This window comes from Saimiri boliviensis, chromosome 4 (assembly GCF_048565385.1).
Source record: "Saimiri boliviensis isolate mSaiBol1 chromosome 4, mSaiBol1.pri, whole genome shotgun sequence".
Lineage (NCBI taxonomy): Eukaryota > Metazoa > Chordata > Mammalia > Primates > Cebidae > Saimiri > Saimiri boliviensis.
In genome coordinates, this window is record NC_133452.1 from 146846266 (window position 1) to 146871514 (window position 25249).

Below are 25249 nucleotides of genomic sequence, written 5' to 3' on the forward strand. Positions count from 1 at the left end.
GCTTGATTCTACTTTATATGACATTCTGGAAAAGGCAAAACTCCAGAAGCAGAAACCGTATCATTGGTTTCCAGGAGATGATTGGGTAGAAAGGTTGATTACTAAGGGATGAGGATGTTACAGTACTCAGTCCTTTGTAGTGATAGGACTATATGTTACACTGCTGTGTGTGTTTGTCAAAATCCATAGAATCTTATGTGAAAAAGAGTGATTTTACTAAATTATGCCTAATCTTGATGAACCTGTCTAAAAGAAAAGCACAATAAAAAACAAAGTTCCAGTTAGGTGTGTCAAGTGTACTTTGCTTTCAGGTTGATCCTTTCCAAGATTCAAATTATCTTTTCACCCTTCCAACTGACTAAGGTAACAAATGGTCTGCCAGAGTCCCCTAACGTGGAAAATCCGAGAGAACAGTGTGCTATGTACCACTTCGTTTGCTCTTGTGATGGGCTTTAGACATCTACTATTATTTATTACACAGGTTTAGGATATAATGTGGAGGTCACCTTCCAGCTGCAGTGAGATATTGACAGACTGGGATTGATAGAGGAGAGAAAGACCATTGTTATGTTTCTACTATATTATCAGAAAACCTGCAAAACGAAGTAAACATTCAACAATCCTATATATAGATAATAATTTTGGGGAAATTTCAATGAAAAAAACTAGGATTTAATTAAAATGCTAAGTTGCACACCAATTATTATACTTAAAATGGGCATAGTTAAGAGTTTCTCAGCCATTTGGCCTCTGCATGCGTTTGTAACAGAACCTTCACGAAGAGGGGAGGAACTTCTATGTTCTCAGGGGCACCTCTGTGCTGCCTCTAAGCAGGTATTATGCTAAAACAAAATACTAGCTAATCTCCAGAATGCCATCAAACTTTCTAGTACTTGGAAGTATGCAATGACTACAAGAGTTGAGAAATATAAATTGAATTATTAAAACGTTATATTCAACATATTTAATTTCCAGAATTTGCCATCTCCCTATTGGACCTCAGAGAGGTTAAATGATTTGTCCACAGCTGTTAAGTGACAGGAATGATACTTTAAACTCAGGTCTTCTGACTCTAAGGCGAGTGCACGTTATATTGCTTTACTTTTTCTCTCAGAAGTTCACAAATGCATAAGCCATGATGGTGTGGTAAATCACACCAGGAGATGCCAGCAGTATTTCTTTTCCAGACTCTAGTGCTGAGAAGTTGAATACAACGATCTTTAAATTAATTCTTACTTGGCAGTCCATTATCATTTGATTCAACTCAGCTATATCTTTAATATTTCAAAGATAGGAGATACATGGCACCTGATTTCATCTTTTCTTATAATTTTTTAAAAAAATACTGTAGAAATGAAGAAGGAAAATACTTAGTAACATTCTTCACCAGAATACAAAATCCCTTTTTCTTGCCAGCCTCCCAGCTATCTCTTTCCAGTTCTCTTTAAGCCCCTTGGAGGATCACCTCTCTCTGCTTGCCCATCGGAGGCTGTTTCACAGAGTTCTGTCCTCAGATCTCCTCCCCTCCCAGTGGACATGACGTCTCCTCAGTGAGGACAGCAAAGATCACCTGGTGACCATCAAGCAGGTGACTCACAGACAAAACTCCTTATCTGAGGAATTTATAAGTGATTATGAAGTGGTGTCACTGTCAGGGGTAAATACCTGGGATGGTTTGTCTCATGGCCATGGAAAACTAGGATGCCAGTACACAAAGAGTGCAGTTAAGAGCAAAAGTTTAATAGGCAGAAGAAAGATAAGAGCTCTCTGTGCACAGAAGGGTCCCAGAGAAAATGGGTTGTGGCTTCCCCGGTAGAATGCAGGTTTTATAGATGAGCTTGAGGGGACAGTGTCTGATTTACATAGGGTATGAAGGATTGGTTGGACCAGGTGTCCCATATACATAGCACTGAAGAAGCTGGCTTTCCTACCCTAATCTTTTATTATGCAGATGGGTTTTCTACTGGGCTGGCGCCATGTTGCCTGGTTCTTTACTGTATCTGTGGTGACAAAGAAAGGGAAGATGGAGCCTCCATGTTGAACACGCCTGGCCCTCAGGTAGCTATTTTCTACTGGCACAGCTGCTGGCATTCACCAGTGCAATTTCCCTTTTGTTAAAAGGGAAATTCCACCAAGGACTCTGTTATCCTTAATGTTAAGCATCCTCTGGATGAAGAGACCACCTAAACAGGCTTTGTGTGAACAACAAGGCTGTTTATTAATTTGGGTGTGAGTGGGCTGAATCTGAAAAGATAGTAGAGGGGTGGTGGGATAGGAGCTAGTTTTATAGGTTGGGGGTAGGTAATGGAAAGTTACAGTTTAGCGCAGTTTTTTTTTGCAAGCCAGGGAAGGTGGGTGTCATGGGGTCCAATGTCACAAGATTTACCTATAAGTTGAGGCAGGAAGAGTGGTAGAATGTCACAAGGTTGGTTAATCAGGCCACAGGGTCCAGGGTCACAAGGCTGACTTATCAGTTGAGGCAGGGACAATGGTGGAATGTCACAAGGTCAGTTAATCAGGCACTGCATGAGCTAGCTATTCTTCTCCTTTTGCAGTTTTTCTGTTACCTTTGACTTTTTGGCTCCAGGAGGCCATCTGGAGGAGTGTGTGTGGGTCACAGGGGTCACCATGGCTTGACTATGGTGAAGTCCTTCCTTGGTGCAGTCAGTTCAAAGAACCTTGCACTTATTACCTGCCTAAATAATTTCTTTCTATCTCCTGTATCAATTAGACTTCTCTATTATCTGAAGCCGGCATCTGGTTCAAAGCTTCTTATACTGCACAAATGTATAAGTAACTAGGGTTTCTATACATCTCCAGAATGCATGCATGCTGAAACCCATTGTGCAAACCTGGCTGACACAAAAATGTCTATAAATGTAATCATTTATCATGACCTATGAGGCTAATATAGTTCCAATTACCTTTCAGCTCCTGCTTTAAGGTCTGTAAATACTCCTGAGGAAGAATCCATTGCGTTGCACTCCGTCCTCTCTTGCTGAGGTACCCCGCTGCAGCTGCATTCTTTGACAACTTTCTTTCTACCTAATAAAACTTTCCTATTTCAGTAATATACTGTCAGTAGTAAATTATTCTTACCAACCTGCCAGTCGACCACCTTCTGATGTTGGGGCTCTGACACCTTGTCTGGCGCTGGGTGATTGCTTTCACTCAATTCCATAATCTGTAGACTGATGACTTCATCTCTGGTACAGACCATTCTGCCCTGCAGAACCACAGATTCCATTTCTTCTTAGTGGACAGTTCTGCCTGAATGACCCACAGAGAACTCAATCTCAACATGCCCCTGTTGAATTTCACTGCCTTCCCTATACTCTGCTTTCTGACCTTCCCATCTGCCCACCCTCCCTTAAATTCCTAATGACATAAATGGTAGCTGGGAGTCATGTTCAAGTGCTTTCCCTCTTCACATCCAAGTATCCAACCAGTCTTATTGTTCTGCCTGCATTATCCCCCTCAAAGTCTTCTCTTTTGGATATCCCTTCAATAAAACCCTCATCAGGTCTAATCTGCATTATTCTAGCTCATGTCCTCGCTAGTCTCCCTCAGCTTTGTCCCTGTCTCATTTCTGAGGGATACTGCTCAATCATGTTACTTCCAGCCGAAGGTCCTACAATAATTCTGAACTCCCTAAGAGCCAAATGAAAACTCCAAGCCCTCGCTCATTCCACCTGCAGCTGAATTCTAATTGAAATCTGAGTTGAGCTGCACTAAACTACCTGCAGCTATCTAAATACCCTTTGCTGTTAATCATCTGCAATTATATGCCTAAACTGCTCACTCCGCCCAACCTCTTAGTGCTGGTGTGTTAGAGCTTTGCCTTTAATGTCCTTCTCATTATGGATTTGTATATCTTTTAATATTTAATATGATTTTCTTTTATTTTCACTTTTTACTCCCTGAATTTTTCACAATGACCAAGCAAATAATTTTTAAGGAGAACATCTAACATTTATTAAAATACTGCCTAAGTGAACAGGAAATGGCTTCATCATTTTTTTACTTTATTTTTATGATATGCAGGTGAATATAGGAACTGTAAAACTTCAAAAAAGTTATTATTGTTTTAGATCTATTCATATGTGCAAGATTTTCAATTGTATGCCTAACTCACACCATTTTGAGGCAAGTTTTGGGGCTGAGGGTTTGCACCCATTTCTCCACTAAGAGAACTGGGTATTCCTTACCTGCTGTGTAGATGTTTTCATCCCCTTCTTTTTATAAAATAATTAAGAGTTTTTATTTGTAGAGTTTAAGATTTACAGAAAAATTGAATATAGTTCCATATGTGCATCCCATTCCCACCCATACATAGTTTCTCTGTTATATTAACATCTTTCACTTCTGTGGTACACTTGCTAAAACTAATGTAGCAGTATCAATATATTATTAGCTATAGTCCATAGTTTACTTTCAGGTTCACTCTTGGTTGTACTTCTACAGGTTTTGGCACATGTATAATGTCATGCATCTGCTAGTGTAGTATCACAGAGAATAGTGTCACCTGTGCTTTGCCTATTCATCCTCTCCTTTCTTCCCCCACCCCACCCAGCTCCTGGCCACCCTCATCTTTTTACTATCTGTATAGATCTAACGTTTTATTTTTGGAGACAGAGCCTCCCTCTGTCACTAGGATGGAGTGCAGTGGTGCAATCTTGGCCCACTGCAACCTCTACCTCCCAGATTCAAGTGATCCTCTTGCTTCAGCCTCCCAAGTAGCTGGTATTACAGGTGCACAACACCATGCCCTGCTAATTTTTTTTTTTTTGGTACTTTTAGTGGAGATGGGGTTTCACCATGTTTGCCAGGCTGGACTCAAACTCCTGACCTCAAGTGATCTGGCAACCTTGGCATCCCAAAATGCTGGGATTAGAGGTGCAAGCTTGTCTGTATAGTTTTTCAACACAGACAGTAATCATTGTATTTTGAGCCAAAGTCTGTCATCTTTTTAAGCAGGCTTCTATTGGTTTAAAATGAAGAAAGAATGTCTTTACGAAACATGAGTTGTTTAGCATAGTGAGAAAGTGTTTACAGATTGAATTTTTAAAGTTGGTTGTACTTTTCTTTTTTTTTTTTTCTTTCCTAGACCGTTTGCATTTTCTGTTCCCATTTACTTACAGTGAATACATTGTTGATCAACCAAAGTTATAGGATGAAGAAAGACCCTTGGGAAACACATGCGGGTCCAAATTTAGATCCAGAAATGCCCATGAGGAAAACTGATTTCTCTTGTCTATGACCAAATTGCTACTGTTGACATCAGAGTAAGAGGTTATCATTTTCCTACATATGAGAAGGTAAAATAATCTGATATACAATCTAGGCAATTGAAATGGTCAGCGCAATCATCTTCTGTATTGCGCCATCAGAAAAACCCGTGATTTAAATTGCAGACCCCCACATGGGTTTTTTTCAGATGCATAACGTTAACAACTCATTTCTAGAGGCCTTCCCACTTAAATTTGACGGTACTGATACCAAAGAATGGGGGCCATGCTTATCACTACTTATTTTGGGGTAAATAATCACAATGTCCACTTAACAAAGCTGCTAAAAGCTTGGTTGGTGTTACTGTGCCCCAACTCACAGACAAGAAGCAGCGGCACATTATAATAATTTGACAGGAAATAATTTCAAAGGGACATAGAAAAACTGAAAGTACACATGGGATATGATCAAAGTTAAAAGAGAATTTCCTTTTCAATGAATGAAAGCAAGGTATTTAGGTCAAAGCTCACGTTGACAGGAAACAGAAAGGGCAACTGCCCATGTTAGAAGGAGAGTGGACTGCAGGACCCACGGAAGTCCCCGCGGTCAGGTTAACGGCTTAACAAAAAGTAGTACTTTTCCGCCAGCCACAGTGGCTCATGTCTGTAATCCCAGCATTTTGGGAGGCCAAGACGGGTGGATCATGAGGTCAGGAGTTTGAAACTAGGCTGACCAACACGGTAAAAATCCGTCTCCACTAAAAATACAAAAATTAGCTGGGTGTGGTGGTGTGCACCTGTAATCCCAGCTATTCAGGAGGCTGAGGCAGGAGAATTGCTTGAACTCGGGAGGTGGGGGTTGCAGTGAGCTGAGATCATGCCACTGCACTCCAGCCTAGATTCCATTTAAAGAAAAAAAAAAAAAAAAAAAAAAAAGGAATACTTTTAGAGTGCTTTTCCTTGTATCTATCTTGATACAAATTGTCCTTATCAGATGTTAATATAGCAGTGTTTTAATATGCTGAAAGTCTGCTGCAGAGAGCAACAGATTTGAGTGGTCAGAAATAATCCTGTAGTGAAAATACGGTTTTCCTCTTCATCTTTAGTGAAATACTTGAAAGCCTACTCTCTCTCTGAGCTGAAAATATGATTTGTTTTTCCAAAACTATTTTAGTCTCTGCAGTGATGGAGTGTGCACATGCATTTTCTATAACGAAGGCCGACTCTCATTAGGGTGGAAAATAAAGTCTATAATTCATAATAAGAGACTGCTGCCTTTGAAATCACTTCCTACCATAATACTGGCCACTTCATTACAGTGGTAATTAGAAAGAAAAAAAAAAAACTGAAATAGCCATTTGAAGGGGAAATTAGTGCTTAATTTCCAAGACTGTTTTATTTTAATGGATGCAACTCCAGCAAGATTTTATACTCCAATTGCAAACCCAAGAATGATAAGGCTAGTGTTTCAGATCTGTCTTTTAAATGGAAAACACTTAAAGTAGCATGTGATGAAAAAGCATCTAATGACTGAATACATCCCTTCAAGTCAATATACCGTCTTTAAAGGAGTGTTTAAAAAAAATGTATGTATGTGAATGTAGGCATGTGTGGGTGTAAGTGACATCCATTTAATCAGCTGCTACTGTCATTAACTGAAGAACACCTCTTCCAGCACAGAATTTAAGCTTGTTAAAATTACTCCAATTAAGACAAAGTGCTGTTAAAAGAAAATCTCATATTTTATTAAAAATGTCTGATGCAGCCCAAAAGGAAGGAATCGATCTTCCCCTGGAAGAGGAAAACAAGATTTAAGACAAAGAAATAAGTACAGGTGAATCTAAAATTCTCCATTTTTAGAGAGCTGCTGAGTTCTTCTAAAGAATGTTTGTTTTCTTTCCCCAGCCCACTTCCTTTTTCAGAAAACTCTTTTATTGTGGGATGTAATACAGAAAACTCTATGCCATAAAACACACACAATTTAATTATTTTTCTCAAAGGGCATACAAGTGTAGACGACACAGGCCAGTAAAACACTGGCACACCACACAAACCTCCTCAGGCCAGCCTTCCCCATCCCTAGTCTCTCCTTTCCCCCAAAATGCACTTGTGTTTTATGTTATCACTTGCTTTTCTTGATAATTTTACTGTCAAAACATGCATTTCCTAACCTTTCGCTTTGCATTTTTTTTTTTTTGGAATGTACATAAACAGAATCATATTGTTTATACTCTTTTGTATTTATGCTTTTTCATGTGACATTATGTAAGCCAAATTCTTGTTGCTATGAGTAGTGGTCTTTCCTATTCATTCAATTACATGCATATAGCACAATATATATTTTTAAACCCATTGTACCATAGGTGACTACTGTTATCTGGTGACTCAGGTTTTGCTTTACTGAATGATGCCGCCACTAATATTTTCATATGTGTCTTTTGATAGACACGTGCCTACATTTCTGTTGTATGTGCCTGTGAGTGGAATTTCTGGGTCATTGGATGTACATTCAAATTTGTCAGAGAACGTTGATTAGTTTTTTAAACTGGTCATAGCAATTTGCACTTTTAATAGCAGCATATAAGAATTGTTAATATTTAGCCTTTCTGGTAAGACTGTAGTAGATTTTGGCCGGGCGTGGTGGCTCAAGCCTATAATCCCAGCACTTTGGGAGGCCGAGGCGGGTGGATCACGAGGTCAAGAGATCGAGACCATCCTGGTCAACATGGTGAAACCCCGTCTGTACCAAAAATACAAAAAATTAGCTGGGCATGGTGGCGCGTGCCTGTAATCCCAGCTACTCAGGAGGCTGAGGCAGGAGAATTGCCTGAACCCAGGAGGTGGAGGTTGTGGTGGGCTGAGATCGTGCCATTGCACTCCAGCCTGGGTAACATGAGCGAAACTCCGTCTCAAAAAAAAAAAAAAAAAAAAAATGTAGCAGATTTTTACTTGAGGTTAAATTTGTTTGATCACTGAAGCATAATGAGACTGAGCATCTTTTCAAATGTTTATGGTTATTTGGTTATTCTCTTTTGTAAAATGCTTCAAGTTATTTCCTAACTTTTGCATTATGCCATCCTTACTGATTTGTAAAGGCTCTTTATATATTCTAGATATAAGCTCATTTTGATTATATGAATGGGAAATTTCTTCTCCTACTTGTGGCTTTTTTTTTTTTTTTTTTTACTTTCTTAATGGTATCTTGTGATAAATATATTTTTTAATTTTTTAAAATTTAATTTTGAATTCATTTTAGATTTACAGAAGACAAGAGTGCAGAGAGCCCCAATATATCCTCCATCCAGCTTCCTCTAATGTTAACCCATTCCATAACCATTTATCAAACATAGCTAACACTTATCAAACTCAGATACTAATGTAGGTATGACACTGCTACATAAACAACACAATTTATTTAGATTATACCTGTTTTCCACTATTATTCTTTTTCTGTTCCAGGAGCCAATCCAGAATACCATGCTGCATTCAGCTGTCACTCTCCTTAGTCTCCCTCAATCTGTGGCAATTGTCTCAGTTCATATTTTTCATGACTTTGACACTTTAATAGTACTGGTGAGGTATTTTGAGAATAAACCTCAATTTGGACTTCTCCAATGTTTTCTCATGATTAGATGAATTCACTAATTTTTAATGTAATATACTTTGTCTCCTTTATATGAATGCTTTTGGTCTCCTTTTAAAATAACTTCCCCTCCCCACAAAGCCTCTGTTTTGCCTTTCATATCTTCTGAAAGCCACTGTTTCACCTTTCATATGTAGTTTATAAGTTTAGTCCAACTTCCATAGTTTTCATAGCTAATCCATCATATATAAATTATTATAAAAAAAGTTTCCCCACTTTTCTGTAGTCCCATCATTGAGGCAAATCAAATGTCCCTGTGTGTGTGCACTTGTTTCTGAGCTCTCCAGTCTATTTGTCTCTTCTTGCCTATAGTGCACGGTGCTAATTATTGGAGCTGATAACAAGTCTTGATATCTGGTGGTACCTATTTTGTTCAAGAGATTATTGGCCATTTTGGCACTTCTCATTTCCTTATAAATTCTGGAATCAGCTTGTTTATTTTCTCATATACACATACATACATACACAGGCATGCGGGACTTAAACTGAATCCATAAATCATTTGGGAATGACAATTTACTATATTGCAACTGCCAATAGATGAACATGAATGTACCTTCATTTACACAGGAATTCTATAATTTAGCTCAATAATTTATAATTTACTGGTAGAGACTGTACACATCTTATATTTATTTCAAAGAATTTCATAATATTTGATACTGCTGTGAATAGAATCACTTTTTTTTTTTTTTTTTTTTTATGAGAGAGTCTTGCTCTGTCACCCACTCTGAAGTGCAATGGTGTGATCTGGGCTCACTGCAACCTCTGCCTCCCAGGTTCAAGCCATTCTCCTGTGTTAGCCTCCTGAGTAGCTGGGACTACAGGCACCTGCCACCACGCCTGGATAATTTTTGTATGTTTAGTAGAGGCAAGGTTTCACCATATTGCCCAGGCTGGTCTTGAACTCCTGACCTCAAGTGATCCACCTACCTCGACCTCCCAAAGTGCTGAGATTACAGGTGTGAGCCACTGTACCCAGCCTAGAATCACTTTTAAAATTCAGTTTTTCTTGTTGTTTGCTGCTGGTATATAGAAATCACTTTTTTTTTTTTTTTTTTTTTTTTTTTTTTTTTTTTTTTTTTGCTTATTGATCTTATATAGAGAGACTCTGCTAAATCCTTTTTTTAATTTTAATAGTGTATTTGTAGATTGTTTCAGATTTTGTGTCTACATAATTGTGTCATTTGTGAATGAAAATTTTTTCCTTTTAGTTTTTATTTTTTTCTTCCTTATTTTTTGGCTTTTCTATACTGGCTAGGATCTCCAGGACAATGTTGAATAGATGTACTAATAACAGGAATAGCCACTTACTTTTGAAATCAAAGCAAACACTTTCTTTAACTTATCATTAAGTATCATGCCTACAGCAGGTTTTTTTGTAGGTACTTACAGATATGGAACTATTCAAATTTTGTGTCTTCCTACGTCAGCTTTGGTCGACTGTATTTTTGTAGACATTAGTTGTTCTTATGTAAATTCTCAAATTTATTGGCATAAAGTGCTTTAAAATATTATTTTTTTCTTCCCAAATGCTCATAGAACATGCAGTAATATCCTCTTTTTTCATTTCAGATATACTGCACATTTTTATCTTCTTAATTTCATGATCAGATGAGCCAGAAGTTTATTAACTTTAATTCTTAAAATAAAATCAACTTTTTAAATTTTTTTTTTTTTTTTTTTTCTGACAGAGTCTTGCTCTGTCACCCAGTCTGGAGTGCAGTGGCACAATCACAACTTATCGCAGACTTATTCCACGTAGCTGGGACTACAAGCATACACCACTGTGCCCTGCTGATTTTTTTTTTAATTCTGATTTTTTGTAGAGATGGGGGTCTTATTATGTTGCCAAGGCTGGTCTCAAACCTCTGGCCTCAAGCACTCCTTGCACCTTGGCCTCTTAAATTGATGAGATTACAGGGGTGACCCACTGTGCCTGGCCTTAATTTTTTATTGTATGTTTTTATTTACTATTTAATTAATTCCTGCTCTTATGATATACTTCTTTTTGCTTTCTTTGGGCTTCATTTCCTGAATATTTTCCTAACTTCTTAAAATAGATATCTAGCTTAAAATACAATGTTTATAAAAAATAGGCTGTTCTTTTATGTGCATTATTTTGTTTGATGTTCAAAATCATCTTGTAAAGGTGTGCTAATTCCATTTTTCTGGATGAAGAAAATGAGAAGGTAACCAATTTGATCCAGGTTAATTATAAAGCTGGAATTCAAATTACATCTATTGTATAGAAAGTCTATATTCTTTCTAAATATCTTGAATTCATATGATTAGTATAAAATAAATTTTTGACTTTTTCGAAAATTCTATAATTGAAGAAAAAATTAGAATATGGTAAATATCTGTTTGTCTTATAAAGAATCTAGGGTCAGTAAAGAAATCTAATTGTTACAAATCCATCGTTTTGCTAATCGTGTTTAGAACGTTTACATCTCCAAAACAGCACTGACAACTTACTCCATTTTTGACTTGTCTCTCCCGGTTTTGGCTCCTTGAGATCACGCGCTCCTCCTCCCTCCTCTTGTTTTCAGTCCCTGTGCAGGTCCCTGTGGCTCTGTTCACCATGGAACATCAGTGTTCCTCAGTCTTTGTAAACACTCTCTTCATTTAAAAAAACAACAACATTGGCAATTTTACTCATGCTCATTATTTTAACTCATAACAAATGACTCAAAAATGCAGATTCCCAGGCCCCTGAAACTGTATATTCTCATTGCTTTCAAAATTGCTCATCTGGAGGTTCCAAAGCAAGACTTTAAACTCAATCATGTCCAAAACTATGCTTCAACCCACTCTCTCCCCACCGACAAATATAGTCTTTCTCCTTAATTGCTTATCTCAGCAAGTAACATTCATCCAGTTTTCCAAGTCAGAACCGCAAAAGTCAGTCTAAGATGGCTTCTCTCCCTCTTTCCCCTGCTATCAATTATCCTTAGATATCCCTATTTTTGGTTCCATCTTCACCAGTTTCAATGCCTGAGTGTGTATTTAGATTGTCATGACGTCTTACCTGGACTTGCTTAAAGAATAGTCCTATTACACTTCATGCACAATTCACATTATAGAAATTAACATGCCTTAACCCTGTCCCTGCTTCTCAGTAAACTCAAGATAACTGAGTGAAGGAGCTGTGAGATAGATATATAATCTATCTCATCTACAGAGATATGTATATATATATCTCCAAAGAGACTTGCAAATTGCTCAATACATATTTGGTCAATGGTGTCATAGGAAAAAAATGGAAAGGAAAGCTTACAATTTTCTCAGCAGTTGCTACATTTGTGGATAATTCATACTTTTTCAAAATTAAGTGGAGAGGTCAAGTGGGTCCATGGACTTTTGCTATTAACCCTTCTGAAAGAGTTAGTTCAGATGGAACTATTGAGTGGAACTGTATCAATGTCACATAGAAACAGAGCTGGACCCCTTATGATAGTGCTCGGCCATCCACGAAAAGTCTGTTCATAAGGGTATAATAAAGCCTTCTGGTATTACAGCCACATCACTTGAATGGTCATGTCTATTCATAAGTAAAGTTGTATGCTTAGGTAGGCTTAGGATCGTGGAATTTGAGTTTTGAATATTATAATTTCAAATTACATATCACTTATTAACAAAACTATCATAGAGAAGAAAACTCAATTATATGAAGAAGGCATTTTTAATCACCCCATTTTCAGTGTCATGAGTGAAGTACAGTAAGATCAAGCAATTTATGCTAACTCTTATCACGTTACTGACAATAATTCAGAAGTACTGCCTCCTAATTCTAGAGTCTCCTCTTTCTTACTGTGGTGACATTTCCAGCTAACACAGGAGAGTCACATAAAATCCTTAAGCACAATTTCTGATCGGGCACTTACATCCCATATTTTAAAAACTTCCACTGTTAATTATTTGTAATCTCTGCTCCAGCTTTAAGTTTATAGGTGTTCCTCGACTTATGATAGGTTACATCCTCATAAACCCATCATAAGTTGAAAATATCCTAATTTGAAAATGCAGTTACTACACTTGACCTATGGAACATCATAGCATAGCCCAGCCTGCCATAAATGTGCTTCAATACTTGCAGTAGTCTATGGTCAGCAAAGTCACATATCACAAAGTCTATGTTATAATGAAGTGTTGAATATTCTGTGTAATTTATTGACTACTGTGCTGAAAGTGAAAGTAGAATGGTTGCATGGGTACTCGAGGTGCAGTTTCTATAGAATGTGTGTCACTCACACAATCTTGATCACAAAGCCAAGAAATCGTAAGTCAAACCACAGTAAATTGGGGACCATCTGTAGTCCCAACTGGATCTCTTGCTGGGAGAGACAAAATGACCTAGGAGTTCACAGCTAAGCAAGTCAGATTCCCTTTGCTTCTTCTCTTAGGAGCCTACATTCTCCACATTTTTTTCTCCATGATTATGCTTCTGTTTTGCATTGTATTTCCAGTGATATTCTATCTTGACTACATTTGCCTTGGCTCCTTTACAAAGTACCTCACTTCAATTCAACATAAAATCCTGACTGGTCCTTGGATTCTATCCCCCACTCCCAGTTGCCCCTAAACACCTATCTCTATGGTTGAGTCCCATTACCTGCTGGTAGATGACTTGAAGTGTCTACCTATAAAATAGGCTGTCATCTCACTCATGCAGAGGTGGAACTGGCTGACTGGGGATGGCAGGCAAGAAATCCCTTCTTCTTTCACCTCTGTCTGTGCAGTCTCCAAAAGCCTGGTTGAAGCTGCTAATCTGCTTAGGCGGGTTAGTAGATATGACAGCAGGATTATCCACAAAAGTCCTTCCTTCGAAAAAATCTTGCTCCCTTTAAGTGGGACTGAGAAGGAAGGTAGTGTCAGGATTCTGAAAGGGCACAAACAGCTGGTGAGGATGTCAGTCCTAACCTGGTGTTGTAGTGGGTGGAAAGAGCAGGAGTTGTGGAATGGTGGGTTATCAGTGAGGCATCAGAGTCAAATAAACTGATTTAGGTGCGTTAGGCCATTTACTATGTGTGAATCTTAGGTAAACCATTTATATTCTTGAGGTCTGTTTCCATGTCTTCAAAATACACACTGCTTCTTCCCTGCCTGTTTCACATGATTTTGTACAAATGATATGCATCAGACAACAGCAAAATTAGGATATCTTACAAAGTATACTACTTGGTATCATCTCAAATAATCAAAGCTTTATGGTAAAGTGTTCAGATCACAAAAAATTGTATTAAAAACAATCTTACCTAATTGATCATAATATGAAACATACATTTCTGGTTATTGTTAGGACTGAATTCTGTTTTACATTTCTATTACTTAGTCTTCTCCTAGAAGATTTGAAATCTGATTTAAGTTAGTAAAATATTTCAAAATTACATTTAAGTTAGTAATTAGATTTGTAATAATACATTACAAATCTTACTGCCAAAATTTAAATTTTACCAATTAAAATTGGTATATGAACCAATATTTCTAAAATTGATTGAATCAATATAGCAGCCAGGTCATTTGTATTGGAAAGGCAAATCTTAGAATCATTAGTAATATAAATCACTAAGACAAAGAGATGAGAGAAATTTTCTTTTAATTAGCTTTGGCTCCTGTCAAGATGGTAAGCTACGATAGGCTGCTGGCTTATTCCAAAACCAATCCTAGGAGACAGGAGATGGGGGAGGGTGGCGTGGCAGGGAGAAAGGAAGGCAGAGAGGGTGAGAGACAGACAGAGACAGAGAGAGAGAGACAGATGGAGAGAGAGAGAGAGAGAGAGAGAGAGAGAGAGAGAGAGAGAGAGAGAAGACAGAGATGGAGACAGAGACAGAGAGACAGAGGAAGGGAGACATTTTGATTGAGACAAACAGACATGTGAATTCTAGGAAAAAAAAAAAAAAAAAAACCTTCAATACCAAAAGTGAGATGTTCTAGGGAGACTGAGGCTGTCTTAACCTTGGAGTTACGGATTAGAAGCAGAAAAGGCAGCGAGGTGCAGAAGGCAGTGAGAAGGCTTGGAGAGATACTGCCAATGGCTATGCTACAGCGTGTAATTACTGTCAAAAAAAAAAAAAAGACAACAGACAAATATCTACCATCAGAAACAGAATAACCATGGTAATGATAACACAATTAGGAATAATACTGGTAGCATAAAGCAAAACCAATAAATCATTTAAGAAATCCAGGTAGAAATATTTGGTCTGAATACATAAGAGTTGAAATATAAAAAACACCACCACGACAAATGGGATAAACAGCAGGTTGAACAGATGAAGAACAAATTAGCACACTGAAAGATCAGACCAAGAAGCTCTCTCAGAAGCAGCTAGAAACAGCAGAGATGGAAACCACGAGAGAATAGCTTAGGGGTATGTAGATGAAAGTAGAACTGCCAACATGCATAGGAGTCCCAGAGGTGGAGGAGAAAAAAATAATCAAACTATTAGATGTTCCTAGAAACTGTGTTAATAGATAAGCACTTAGAATTATGAAAAAAAAAAATCGCTACCCATGCTTCGGTTTTATGAGAATGGCACACTGCTAAGAAACAAATGAACAAATAAAGTGTATGTTAGTAAGATTAATTTGCAGAATTTATCAAACGGCTGGGACATCTAAAACAATACATCTCTTAATTCAGTGTATGATCATCAGCCTGTGAATCTTACACTCTTATTGGTCCCCTAGCCATGGACCTAGTTAGGCCCAATCAATAATTACCTGTATAAACAGTGGAACTGAACTCTTCTGGTTCTACGCTTCTCCTGAATCCAGCATAACTCCTAGTTGTTTAGGGATGGATATCTATATGACTCAAACTGGCTATGGATGACTCAAATTGGCTATGATTCGTAGGCATCTTACAGTAAATTCCCCCAGCCTCATCTTGTTAGATCAGACCTTCTTAACAGCAGACATTTCAAATGTCTTCTCTGATTTAAAGATAGGTGCGCAAGTATCCAAACAGTCCTGAGATGTTATGGTTCTGTGTTGCTTAACACAGATACTGTAGACCAACATCATCAATTAAATTATAGTTAGAAACTAGAGAAAAGATGATTACCTGTATTTATGAAATGTTTCGTTTATAGACAAAAATATTCTAAATAATTACAATTAAGATATGTAACAATGAATTTTGGAATGTATGAAAAAAATCAATTCCTAGGTGCCCCAGTTAATTCCTGTGCTTATATACTGTTGAGTCAGAAATGAAGCACAATAAACATTTTAACTGATCTGCTTTTCATTTCTTTCACTGTAACCAGTACTAGGAGAAAACTAATGGGGGAAGAGCCCTATAATGAGATCTATAATAATCAGACTCCAAACTCTTACTGCTATCATTTTCTATTGTGAATAGTTATCCACATATCTTTACTTATATTATCTATTTAAATCTTATCAATTGTGTAAAAACTGATTAAAATGGGTCTAATTAATTGTATTTTAGAAATTTGGGGGGTTATCATAGGATTAAGATATTTAATGAAATACATTTTCGTGATTAAAGACTCAGAAGAATCCCTTAAGTGTTAAGACCTACTTCTCTAACCCCCTATAATTCACGGTTCATTCTGAAACAGCAGTAAATCACTGACATGAACATTTTCTTCATAATATCACTACACAATAGCATAAAAACTATCTTAACTACATGCCATGAAATTAAAATAACAGACCATGACTGAGAGAGAATTACAGGTTTATCTTACTTTCATGAAGATTTTAAAAAAGGTAACATTTATGAAGAAAGTCATGAATATTAAATCTTTCAAACACCTACAATGATTAAAAAACTCTTTCTGCTTATGCCAGCAACTCTCCAACATAAGATTGCTGTTCGGTTTGCTAGGGTCAGGCCACAGAGAATATGAAGTTTGAAAAGCAAATGGAACAACTTGGATGAAAATTATTCTTATAATTTCAGATATCCTGATATTGAAAACTTCTGAAAATTTGTATGCTACACCCAAGACACTCCAAGTATGGTCCATGGACCAGCAACATTAGCATGACTTGGAAGTGTGTTGGAACAGAATCTCATGCCCCACCCAACCCCATTGAATTTAAATCCTTTTTCTTAAAACTAGACCCTTAGGTGGTTCATATGTACATTGAGGTTTTAGAAGCACTACTGCCATGGGAAAATATTCTGAAAACTTAGGGTTAATGTGATGTGTTTTTATATAGCAATCATAGCAAATCTTCCCTAGACTGGAAGTTCTTCAAGAGTGGGGGTTATAGTTTATTGTTTTTGTATCCTCAGCATCTAGTATAATGCCAGGCTCACATTTGGCCCAGTGAAGATGAATGAATAAATGATGTTATAGTAAAAATGGAGCAGTCATATCAGTGAGGCTACATTACCTGTTTACAAATGTTAAGACAGCTGGTTCAATGGGCAAGTACAGGGACATTCAATAGGGACAATAAAGCAGAATAAGTGAAAATGTTAAATATTTTTGCTCAAATGCATAATTAAGAAAACTTACCAAGTGTTTCATTAGGAAGAAAACACATAGCAAAGGTTTTGAGTGTCAAAATGCATAACCTGATGACTTGATAACCATGTAGTTAGTTTTAGAGTTGGGGCTGGCCATGATGGAAAGATTAATGACGTGACCGCAGGTTTGGGATTTGAGCCATGCGGTTTGGAACTCTGAGCCATGCAATACCAACCCAACCTCTGGGGAAGGAAGGAAAGCTGAAGATAAAGTTCAGTTACATGATCAATGATTTAATCAATCCTATGGGCTACATAGTGAAACTCCAATAAAAACCATATACCAAGGCTTGGGAGAGCGTCCCTGGCTCGAACACATGGATGTAACCAGGAGGGTGATGCGTCATGAAGACATGGAAGCTAGTGTATGGAATTATCTATATAAGAGCAAATGTGATTTTGTAATGCATACATATTTACAGTGTGCTAAGCCACATTACTGGCCCATTATTGGTCAAGTTTTACTAAAATTCTATGCTAATCAAATAAGAATCTAGAATGTAAAGTGGGTTCAGAATCTAAAATATAAAGCAGGTTTAAGGTAAAAAACACTTGGGAAAACTAAAAGCATTTGATAACAGTTCAGACAATGCTAAAAGTTCTTCAGTAATAGTTAACAAGCATAATGTCTGCAGTACAATTCTGATCCTAACTACCCAGAATTAGGTCAAATGTCACATGTATTAGGGCTCTCTAGAGGGACAGAACTAATAGGATATTATTTCTAATAGAACAAGATATATATATATATATATATACATATATATATATATACATATAAAATATATATATAAATATTTTACATTTTCACTCACATATACACATATATAAATATATAAAGGGGAGTTTATTAAGTATTAACTTACATGATCACACGGTCCCACAAAAGGCAGTCTGCAGGTTGAGGAGCAAGGAGAGCCAGTCCGAGTTCCCAAACTGAAGAACTTGGAGTCCAGTGGTTGAGGGCAGGAAGCATCCAGCATGGGAGAAAGATGTAGGCTGGAGGCTAGGCCAGTCTCGCCTTTTTCTGGGAGGCTAGGCCAGTCTTGCACATTTTTCTGTCCCAGAATTTAGAACATCATTTCTCCAAAATATTTTTGGTCTACTGGTACTTGTTCTTTGATTACTCTTTCACGAAAGACACTTACTGAGTACATAATATTTGACAGGCACCTAATGTAAATACACCTGAAGAAACAGTTTCTGTCTACATACTGCTTAAAAAAAACACATCTACCTATATTTAACTAATAGCCCAATCAAATGATCTCATTAATTCTTTACTTAGAAATGCTTCCTAACACAGTGTCTTAGTTTGGGCTGTTCAGACTGATACAGGAAAGAACCATGAGGTGGGGAAGACAACAGAAAATTTATTTCTCAGTTCTGGAGACTGGAAGTCCAAGACCAGCGTGCCATCCTGGTTAAGTTCAGGTGAGGGCTCTCTTCTGGGTTGCAGATGGCTGACTTCTTTTTATCATCCCACAGTGTAAAGAGGGCAAGAGAGTTCTCTTGGGTCTCTTTTATAAAGGCACTATTCCTATTCATGAGGCCTCCACTCTCAGGATACTTTCAAATGTTGATTTCCTTTACTACAGAAATTATTCCATATTTCAGACTATTCATTAGATATAAGTGAGGTAAAGTTTACTTCCAACTAATGGCAAATGATAAAAGAAATGGAGTTTAAAGGGTAAGACTGGCAAGTAGTGATTTTTAAACAGTGCTAAATTGCTTAAAATTGGAGTGTGGAATGATGTTGGTAATAGGGAGACAGAGGTAAAATATTAGGAAAGCGTAGAGGCAAAATAATGCTTTGATAAGTCAAATTTATATTTTATCAAAGATTTGAGAAAGTTGGCAAGTTTTTCTTTAAAGCACAAATCCTTTTTTTTTTTTTCTTAAAAGTTTAAGGCAGCATAATGAGGTATGAATTAAAATCCCTTCTATCTTAAGATATGAAAATTTAAAATGATTACCTCTTGGGAAAAAACAACTGTATTTTAGCAAATGGGCAAATGAAAACCAGTCAGAATTTCTCATGCTGGACCCTCCATGATACAGGCTCTGTTGTCTCCACATATGCACATAACAGGTTAAAGTAGCCATCAAAATACAATGGAATTTTAAGAATGAGATTAAGTATATTATACTCACAAAATATAAACAGTATCACCAATAGCACTAAGCTTTTTAAACCAGTATTATTTCTATTGAAAAATGAGTAACAGAATTTTAAAATAATACAGTAGAAGCAATTCTAAAAATCAATACTAAAAAGAAGTACCCAAATCTTTGAATTTAGACTCAAAACTATGCATGCAATATTGCTATGGTCTGAACGTTTATGTGCACCTGAAATTCATATGATGAAATCCTAACTCCCAAAGTGATTGTATTAAGTGGTGGGGCCTTTTGGGAGATGATACGGTCAAGAGAGCAGAGTACTTAAAAATGGGATTAGCACCCAAGGGAGCTTGTTTGCCCCTTCACCATATAAGAACATAGTGAGAAGGCTCCTTCTACGAACCAGAAAGCAGGCCCTCACCAAATCTGCCAGCACCTCCATCTTGGACTTCCAGACATCAGAACTGTGGGAAATAAATTTCCATTGTTTACAAGCTACCTGTTTATGGAATTTTACTATAGCAGCCTGAGTGCTAAGGGAGACAATACTATCCGAATTTGCTAATTCTAGTTGTGTTTCTTAAATTTATCCTACTTTGTCCTCAAACTGCCAAACCAAATCTCACTTTTATGGAAAAAACTAGGATAATTTTATAATTATTTTCTCATAATTTTGAGACGTCAATTACCTTTTCTTCAATTAAACAAAAATCCAATCATTAATCCTTTTGAGATGACTCAGGCAAACTGTAGCAAATTTTTCTTATGACACATACTTACATGATGCGGAATGATGTCTATTTTTACTACCTGGCCTATATTCTACATAAAACTTAAAGCATGTCTTCTCTAAATCAGTGGTCCCCAAGCCTTTTGGCACCAGGGACCAGTTTCATGGAAGACTATTTTTCCACTGACTAGGGCAGCAGATGGTTTTGGGATAAAACTACGAAACCATTCCACTTCAGATCATCAGGCATTAGATTCTCATAAGGAACGTGCAACCCAAACCCCTAGCATGTGCAGTTCACAATAGGGTTCCCACTCCTATGAGAATCTACTGCTGCTGCTGTTCTGACAGGAGGTGAAGCTCAGGTGGTGATGCTCACTTGTCAGCCTCTCACCTTCTGCTGCATGGTCTGGTTCCTAAGCAGCCATGGACTAGTACCACTCCACAGCCCAGGGGATTGGGAGCTCCTGCTCTAAAGAATACTTTTAAATGAGAGAAAACTCTTAAGTTTTAAAATTCATGTTAAGCCCTACTCCAACCTCCGTTTCTATCTTTATAACAAAATTCTATTAACCCATCTTGAAAAAAGATCACAGAATAATTTTATTTATAATGAATGTTTTCTGTCCAGACAACTCATTGGTTTACTCTTATAACAGAGAATCAATTTAAATAACAGCATCAGAATGGAATTAATATAAAACAATCTGCTATTACATAGCAATTTCTTTGATATGTCAAAATTATAGCCAATTAGTCTTGCAACACATGATCCATTTCCAGCAAAATTCTCAATAAACTGCGAGGAATTACAGTCCTTCATATTGACATTTTACTGTAAAGTGTGCTAGACACAGCTCTCTTGATTGCTTCAGAAGTCAAATAAGTGCTCTGAAGAAAAGGCTGACACCACAAACAACGTCATATGTCATCTATCCACAAATGGGATAGCAATGCCTCCAGATCCTTTGGTTTTTATCAGTCCCTTTGGCAAGTTAATTAATTGATGATTGTTCCCTTAAAATTAATATAGAACAAATCACTGTCTACACAGTTTGTGCCAACGTCCTTGACTTTCTTGCTTCCACTGATTTGTTTATTAAATCATACAGTGATGGTAGTCTTATTTTATCCATATTTTTGCTGTAAACATTGAGAAATATACCAAGGACAACTAACAGACCAGACCATACATACCTAAGAGGAAGAAATAAGGAAAAAAAAATATTAAAATTAGCAAAATAACAATTTACTGTTAACCACAGAATTGGTAGTCTGTCCATAATAATTCTTCAGTGAAGTAAAATTCTGCTATTAGAGGCCTACAGTAATAGCATTAAAATAAAAATAGTATTCTTAGATGAGATTAAATTCTGTATCTTTTATTAATGCATTGAGTATATATGGAGAAAGACACATTATAAAATATTATAAAAGATACAGTTAATTTTAACTATGGGGATAATAGTATATTCAAAGTACAATCCCTACCAAAAGTATTAAGAGTACACTTAAAGCATTGGATGGGTATATCTACCAAAGGCCATTTCGAGAATTAAACTCAGCTGTCCAAATCGTTGTCTTAGTTGGGTAGAATATAGAGAAATAAAAAGAGAAACATCCCTGAGAAAGTAAGGGAATCATTATAATTATATTTATGTATAACATAATACTATTATATATTATACTTAGTACATGCAGAAAGAAAAACTAGTTGATAGACAAATAATAATACATTGATGGAAATTAATTTTATGGTTCCCATTAAACTTATAGATTGCTAAGTTTTTGGTATGAAACTTCACAATCCTGACCAATATAAGTTTAAATGATACTAATTTAAAAGAAATAGTAAAAACAATATGATAGTAAACACTTCCACACACAAAAAAAACACAAGCTAAGTAAGTCTTTAGGATATAACTTACAGGATACTTCTCTACCTTAAATCCTTTGTGGAAACAGGCATCAAATAAACTAATACTTTTTAAAAGCAGGTGCTGTAATTATATACTTTATATATCTGCAGTAGGGCAAAGGGAATCCCTTAAACTCAACAACATACACATCACTCACATGCATTCATAATAGAAACAGGTCACATTTGTACTGGGCTCTGGTTAGGCAATTTAAGCATACAAAATGAAAAATTCAAAATATTAAATTATAAACATTTCCAAAATAGCAGAAGACACCCTGATAGATGAGAGGTCAAGATGAAAAGGTTTCTTTATAAAGTGTAACAGGAAAAAAAAAAAAACCATTCATTTATATAAAAATTAACACACTTACTACAAAAAAAGAAAATGTAAAAAAGTTGAAATTAAGATTAAGAGGAAATGTGAAACATAGTATTTACAAATTGAGAAAACTGTTTAATTAAAAAGTACTTACTGAAATGTGAATGGTTTAGCAAAGAATATAAACGAAAGTACAATGGTCATTGCTTTTCTTCCTGTTGTCACTGTAGGAGCAAAAAGCTAGTTTAGAACTTACCTACTATCTTGACAATATTTTAGAAATCATTTATTCCACAAATATTTTCAGAGCTGACTATATGCCAGAATCTGTGGGAGGTGCCAAGACAACAATGGAAAGTAAAAAACAACCAACCAGCCAACCACACAAAAGTCACTGTTCCTGTTATTATGAATTTGGGAGGGAAACAGATATTAAATAACTAATACAGTTAAATGGTAGGGTACAACTGTAATAAGTACTTGATGGAGGCCATGGTATTATGAAGCCAGAGTAAGTCCTAGAGAGATGTAGTTTAGTAGAAAAGAAAGGCTTTCCTAAGGAAATTATGATTAGGTAGAGGCAGGGGTTATTCTTTAAAATAGTCACCTATGGGATCTAATTAAATTTAAGAGCTCCTGCACAGGAAAAGAAACTATCAATAGAGTGAACCAGCAACTAACAGAATGGGAAAAAATGTTTGCAATCTACCCATCTGACAAGGGGCTACTATCCAGAATCTACAGAGAACTTAAACAAATTTACAAGAAAAAAATCAAACAACCCCATCAAAAAGTGGGCAAAGGATATGAACAGACACTTTTCAAAAGAAGACATTTATGCAACCAACAAACATATGAAAAAAAACTCAACATCACTGGTCATTAGAGAAATGCAAATCAAAACCACACTGAGATACCACCTCATACCAGCTAGAATGGCGATCATTAAAAAATCAGGAGACAACAGATGCTGGAGAGGATGTAGAGAAATAGGAACACTTTTACACTGTTGGTAGGAGTGTAAATTAGTTCAACTATTGTGGAAGACAGTGTGGCGATTCCTCAAGGATCTATAAATAGAAATACCATTTGACCCAGCAATCCTATTACTGGGTATATATCCAAAGGTTTAGAAATCATTCTATTATAAAGACACATGCACACGTATGTTTAATGTGGCACTGTTCACAATAGTAAAGACTTGGAACCAACCCAAATGCCTATCAATGATAGACTGGATAAAGAAAATGTGGCACATATACACCATAGAATACTACACAGCCGTAAAAAAAGATGAGTTCATGTCCTCTGCAGGGTCATGTATGAAACTGGAAGCCATCATTCTCAGCAAAGTGACACAAGAACAGAAAACCAAACACTGCAAGTTCTCATTCATAAGTGGTTGTTGAACAATGAGAACACACAGACACAGAGCAGGGAACATCACATACTGGGGCCTAGGGGGTGGGGGACTAGGGGAGAAATAGCAGGGGGTGGGAGAATTGGGGAGGGATAGCATTAGGAGAAATACCTAATGTAGATAACGGGGCGATGGAGGCAGCAAACCACCACCATGGCACATGTATAACCATGTAACAAACCTGCACGATTTTCACATGTACCCCAGAACTTCTAGGATTTTCATCTTCTCTTACTCTATCCCATTGCATAGCATCAGGATGAAGATGGCACAGTGGACAGGAGAGTAGGTTTCTCATGATCACAGAGTCACCATACCAGCTTAGAGGTGGTAGTGTGGTAAAGAGCACAGGTGTGCATGCAGCCAGACTGCCATTGCTGGAACCTGCCTCTGGCTGACTGAGACAAGTCATTAACCTTCCTGTGCCTCAGTTTATCCATCCGTAAGATGGAACAATCATAGTGCTTAATTTATAGGACTGTTGTGAGATTAAAATAACGGTGTCTGGCACATACTAAGACTATGTACGTATTAGCTATAATTATTACCAACTCTGGCTTTCTTTTATGTGAGAGAGAAAAACTGCCTGGATGTCTAAGGCAAAGGCTGTACCTTACAGTTTTGGCAAATGACACAGGTGGCACACTGAGTCATCTGTTCCTCTGACTGGGCTGTACACTCCAAAGCAGAACAAATACAACTGATTCTTCTACAGGGCCAAGCAAAGACCAAGCATGGAGCAGGCACATAGTGGTTACTGGTGAAAAGGGAAGCTAATCTGGTTGGTGTCTTAGAAAATGTACAAATGAAAGGCCTAAAAAGCTTGTTTAAAGTGTACCTCTCATACTTGAAATGCAACAAAATTGAAATTTTCAGTTATAGGTTAAAAGTATATAGATGCAGTACTTTCCTTGGAGGTTTTCATCTCATCATAGTTTTATAGAAAGTTCTTTTAATGTGTTTAAATGTTAATATGCTGATAAATGTGCAAGTTCAATTTTAAAATTAAACCTTCAAAATAAGAAATTAAGATCAAATTCTAAAGAAACACCATAAGCCAAAGAATACGTTGGTGAAATATGTTAATTTTCTTTTTAATGTAAAGGAGATGTTACCCTTATGTTTTGAAAAAGAGCATCAGAGAAAATGTAAATGCTTATTTCATAATCAAAGCAAGTAAATCTCTCCTACCTGTGACAGCAATAAGTGCACCAAAAATTTTAATCAAAGCCAGAACAAAGGAGATTCCAAAATATCCAGTGAGGGAAAAAAGGAATGCATAACCATAGGTCCGAATTGGATTCTGCAACAAATAAAAAAGCCTGTTAGAAAAATGTAAAACAAACCCC

General features: G+C 36.8%; 1 protein-coding gene across 4 annotated transcripts in view; it reads right to left on the reverse strand.

The window, feature by feature from the left end:
* Positions 1-8958: 8958 nt before the first annotated feature.
* SLC35B3 (solute carrier family 35 member B3) overlaps positions 8959-25249 on the reverse strand; it is a 34538-nt gene continuing 18247 nt past the window's right edge. For all 4 annotated transcript variants that reach the window (XM_010338063.3, XM_010338064.3, XM_039462729.2 and 1 more), the window contains exons 8-10: positions 25092-25203; positions 22635-22704; positions 8959-21437 (exon numbers count right to left, since the gene is read on the reverse strand). In XM_010338063.3, coding sequence (XP_010336365.1) covers positions 21287-21437; positions 22635-22704; positions 25092-25203 — 333 coding nt within the window. In that variant the 3' untranslated portion in view covers positions 8959-21286. The remainder of the gene's footprint in view (positions 21438-22634; positions 22705-25091; positions 25204-25249) is intronic.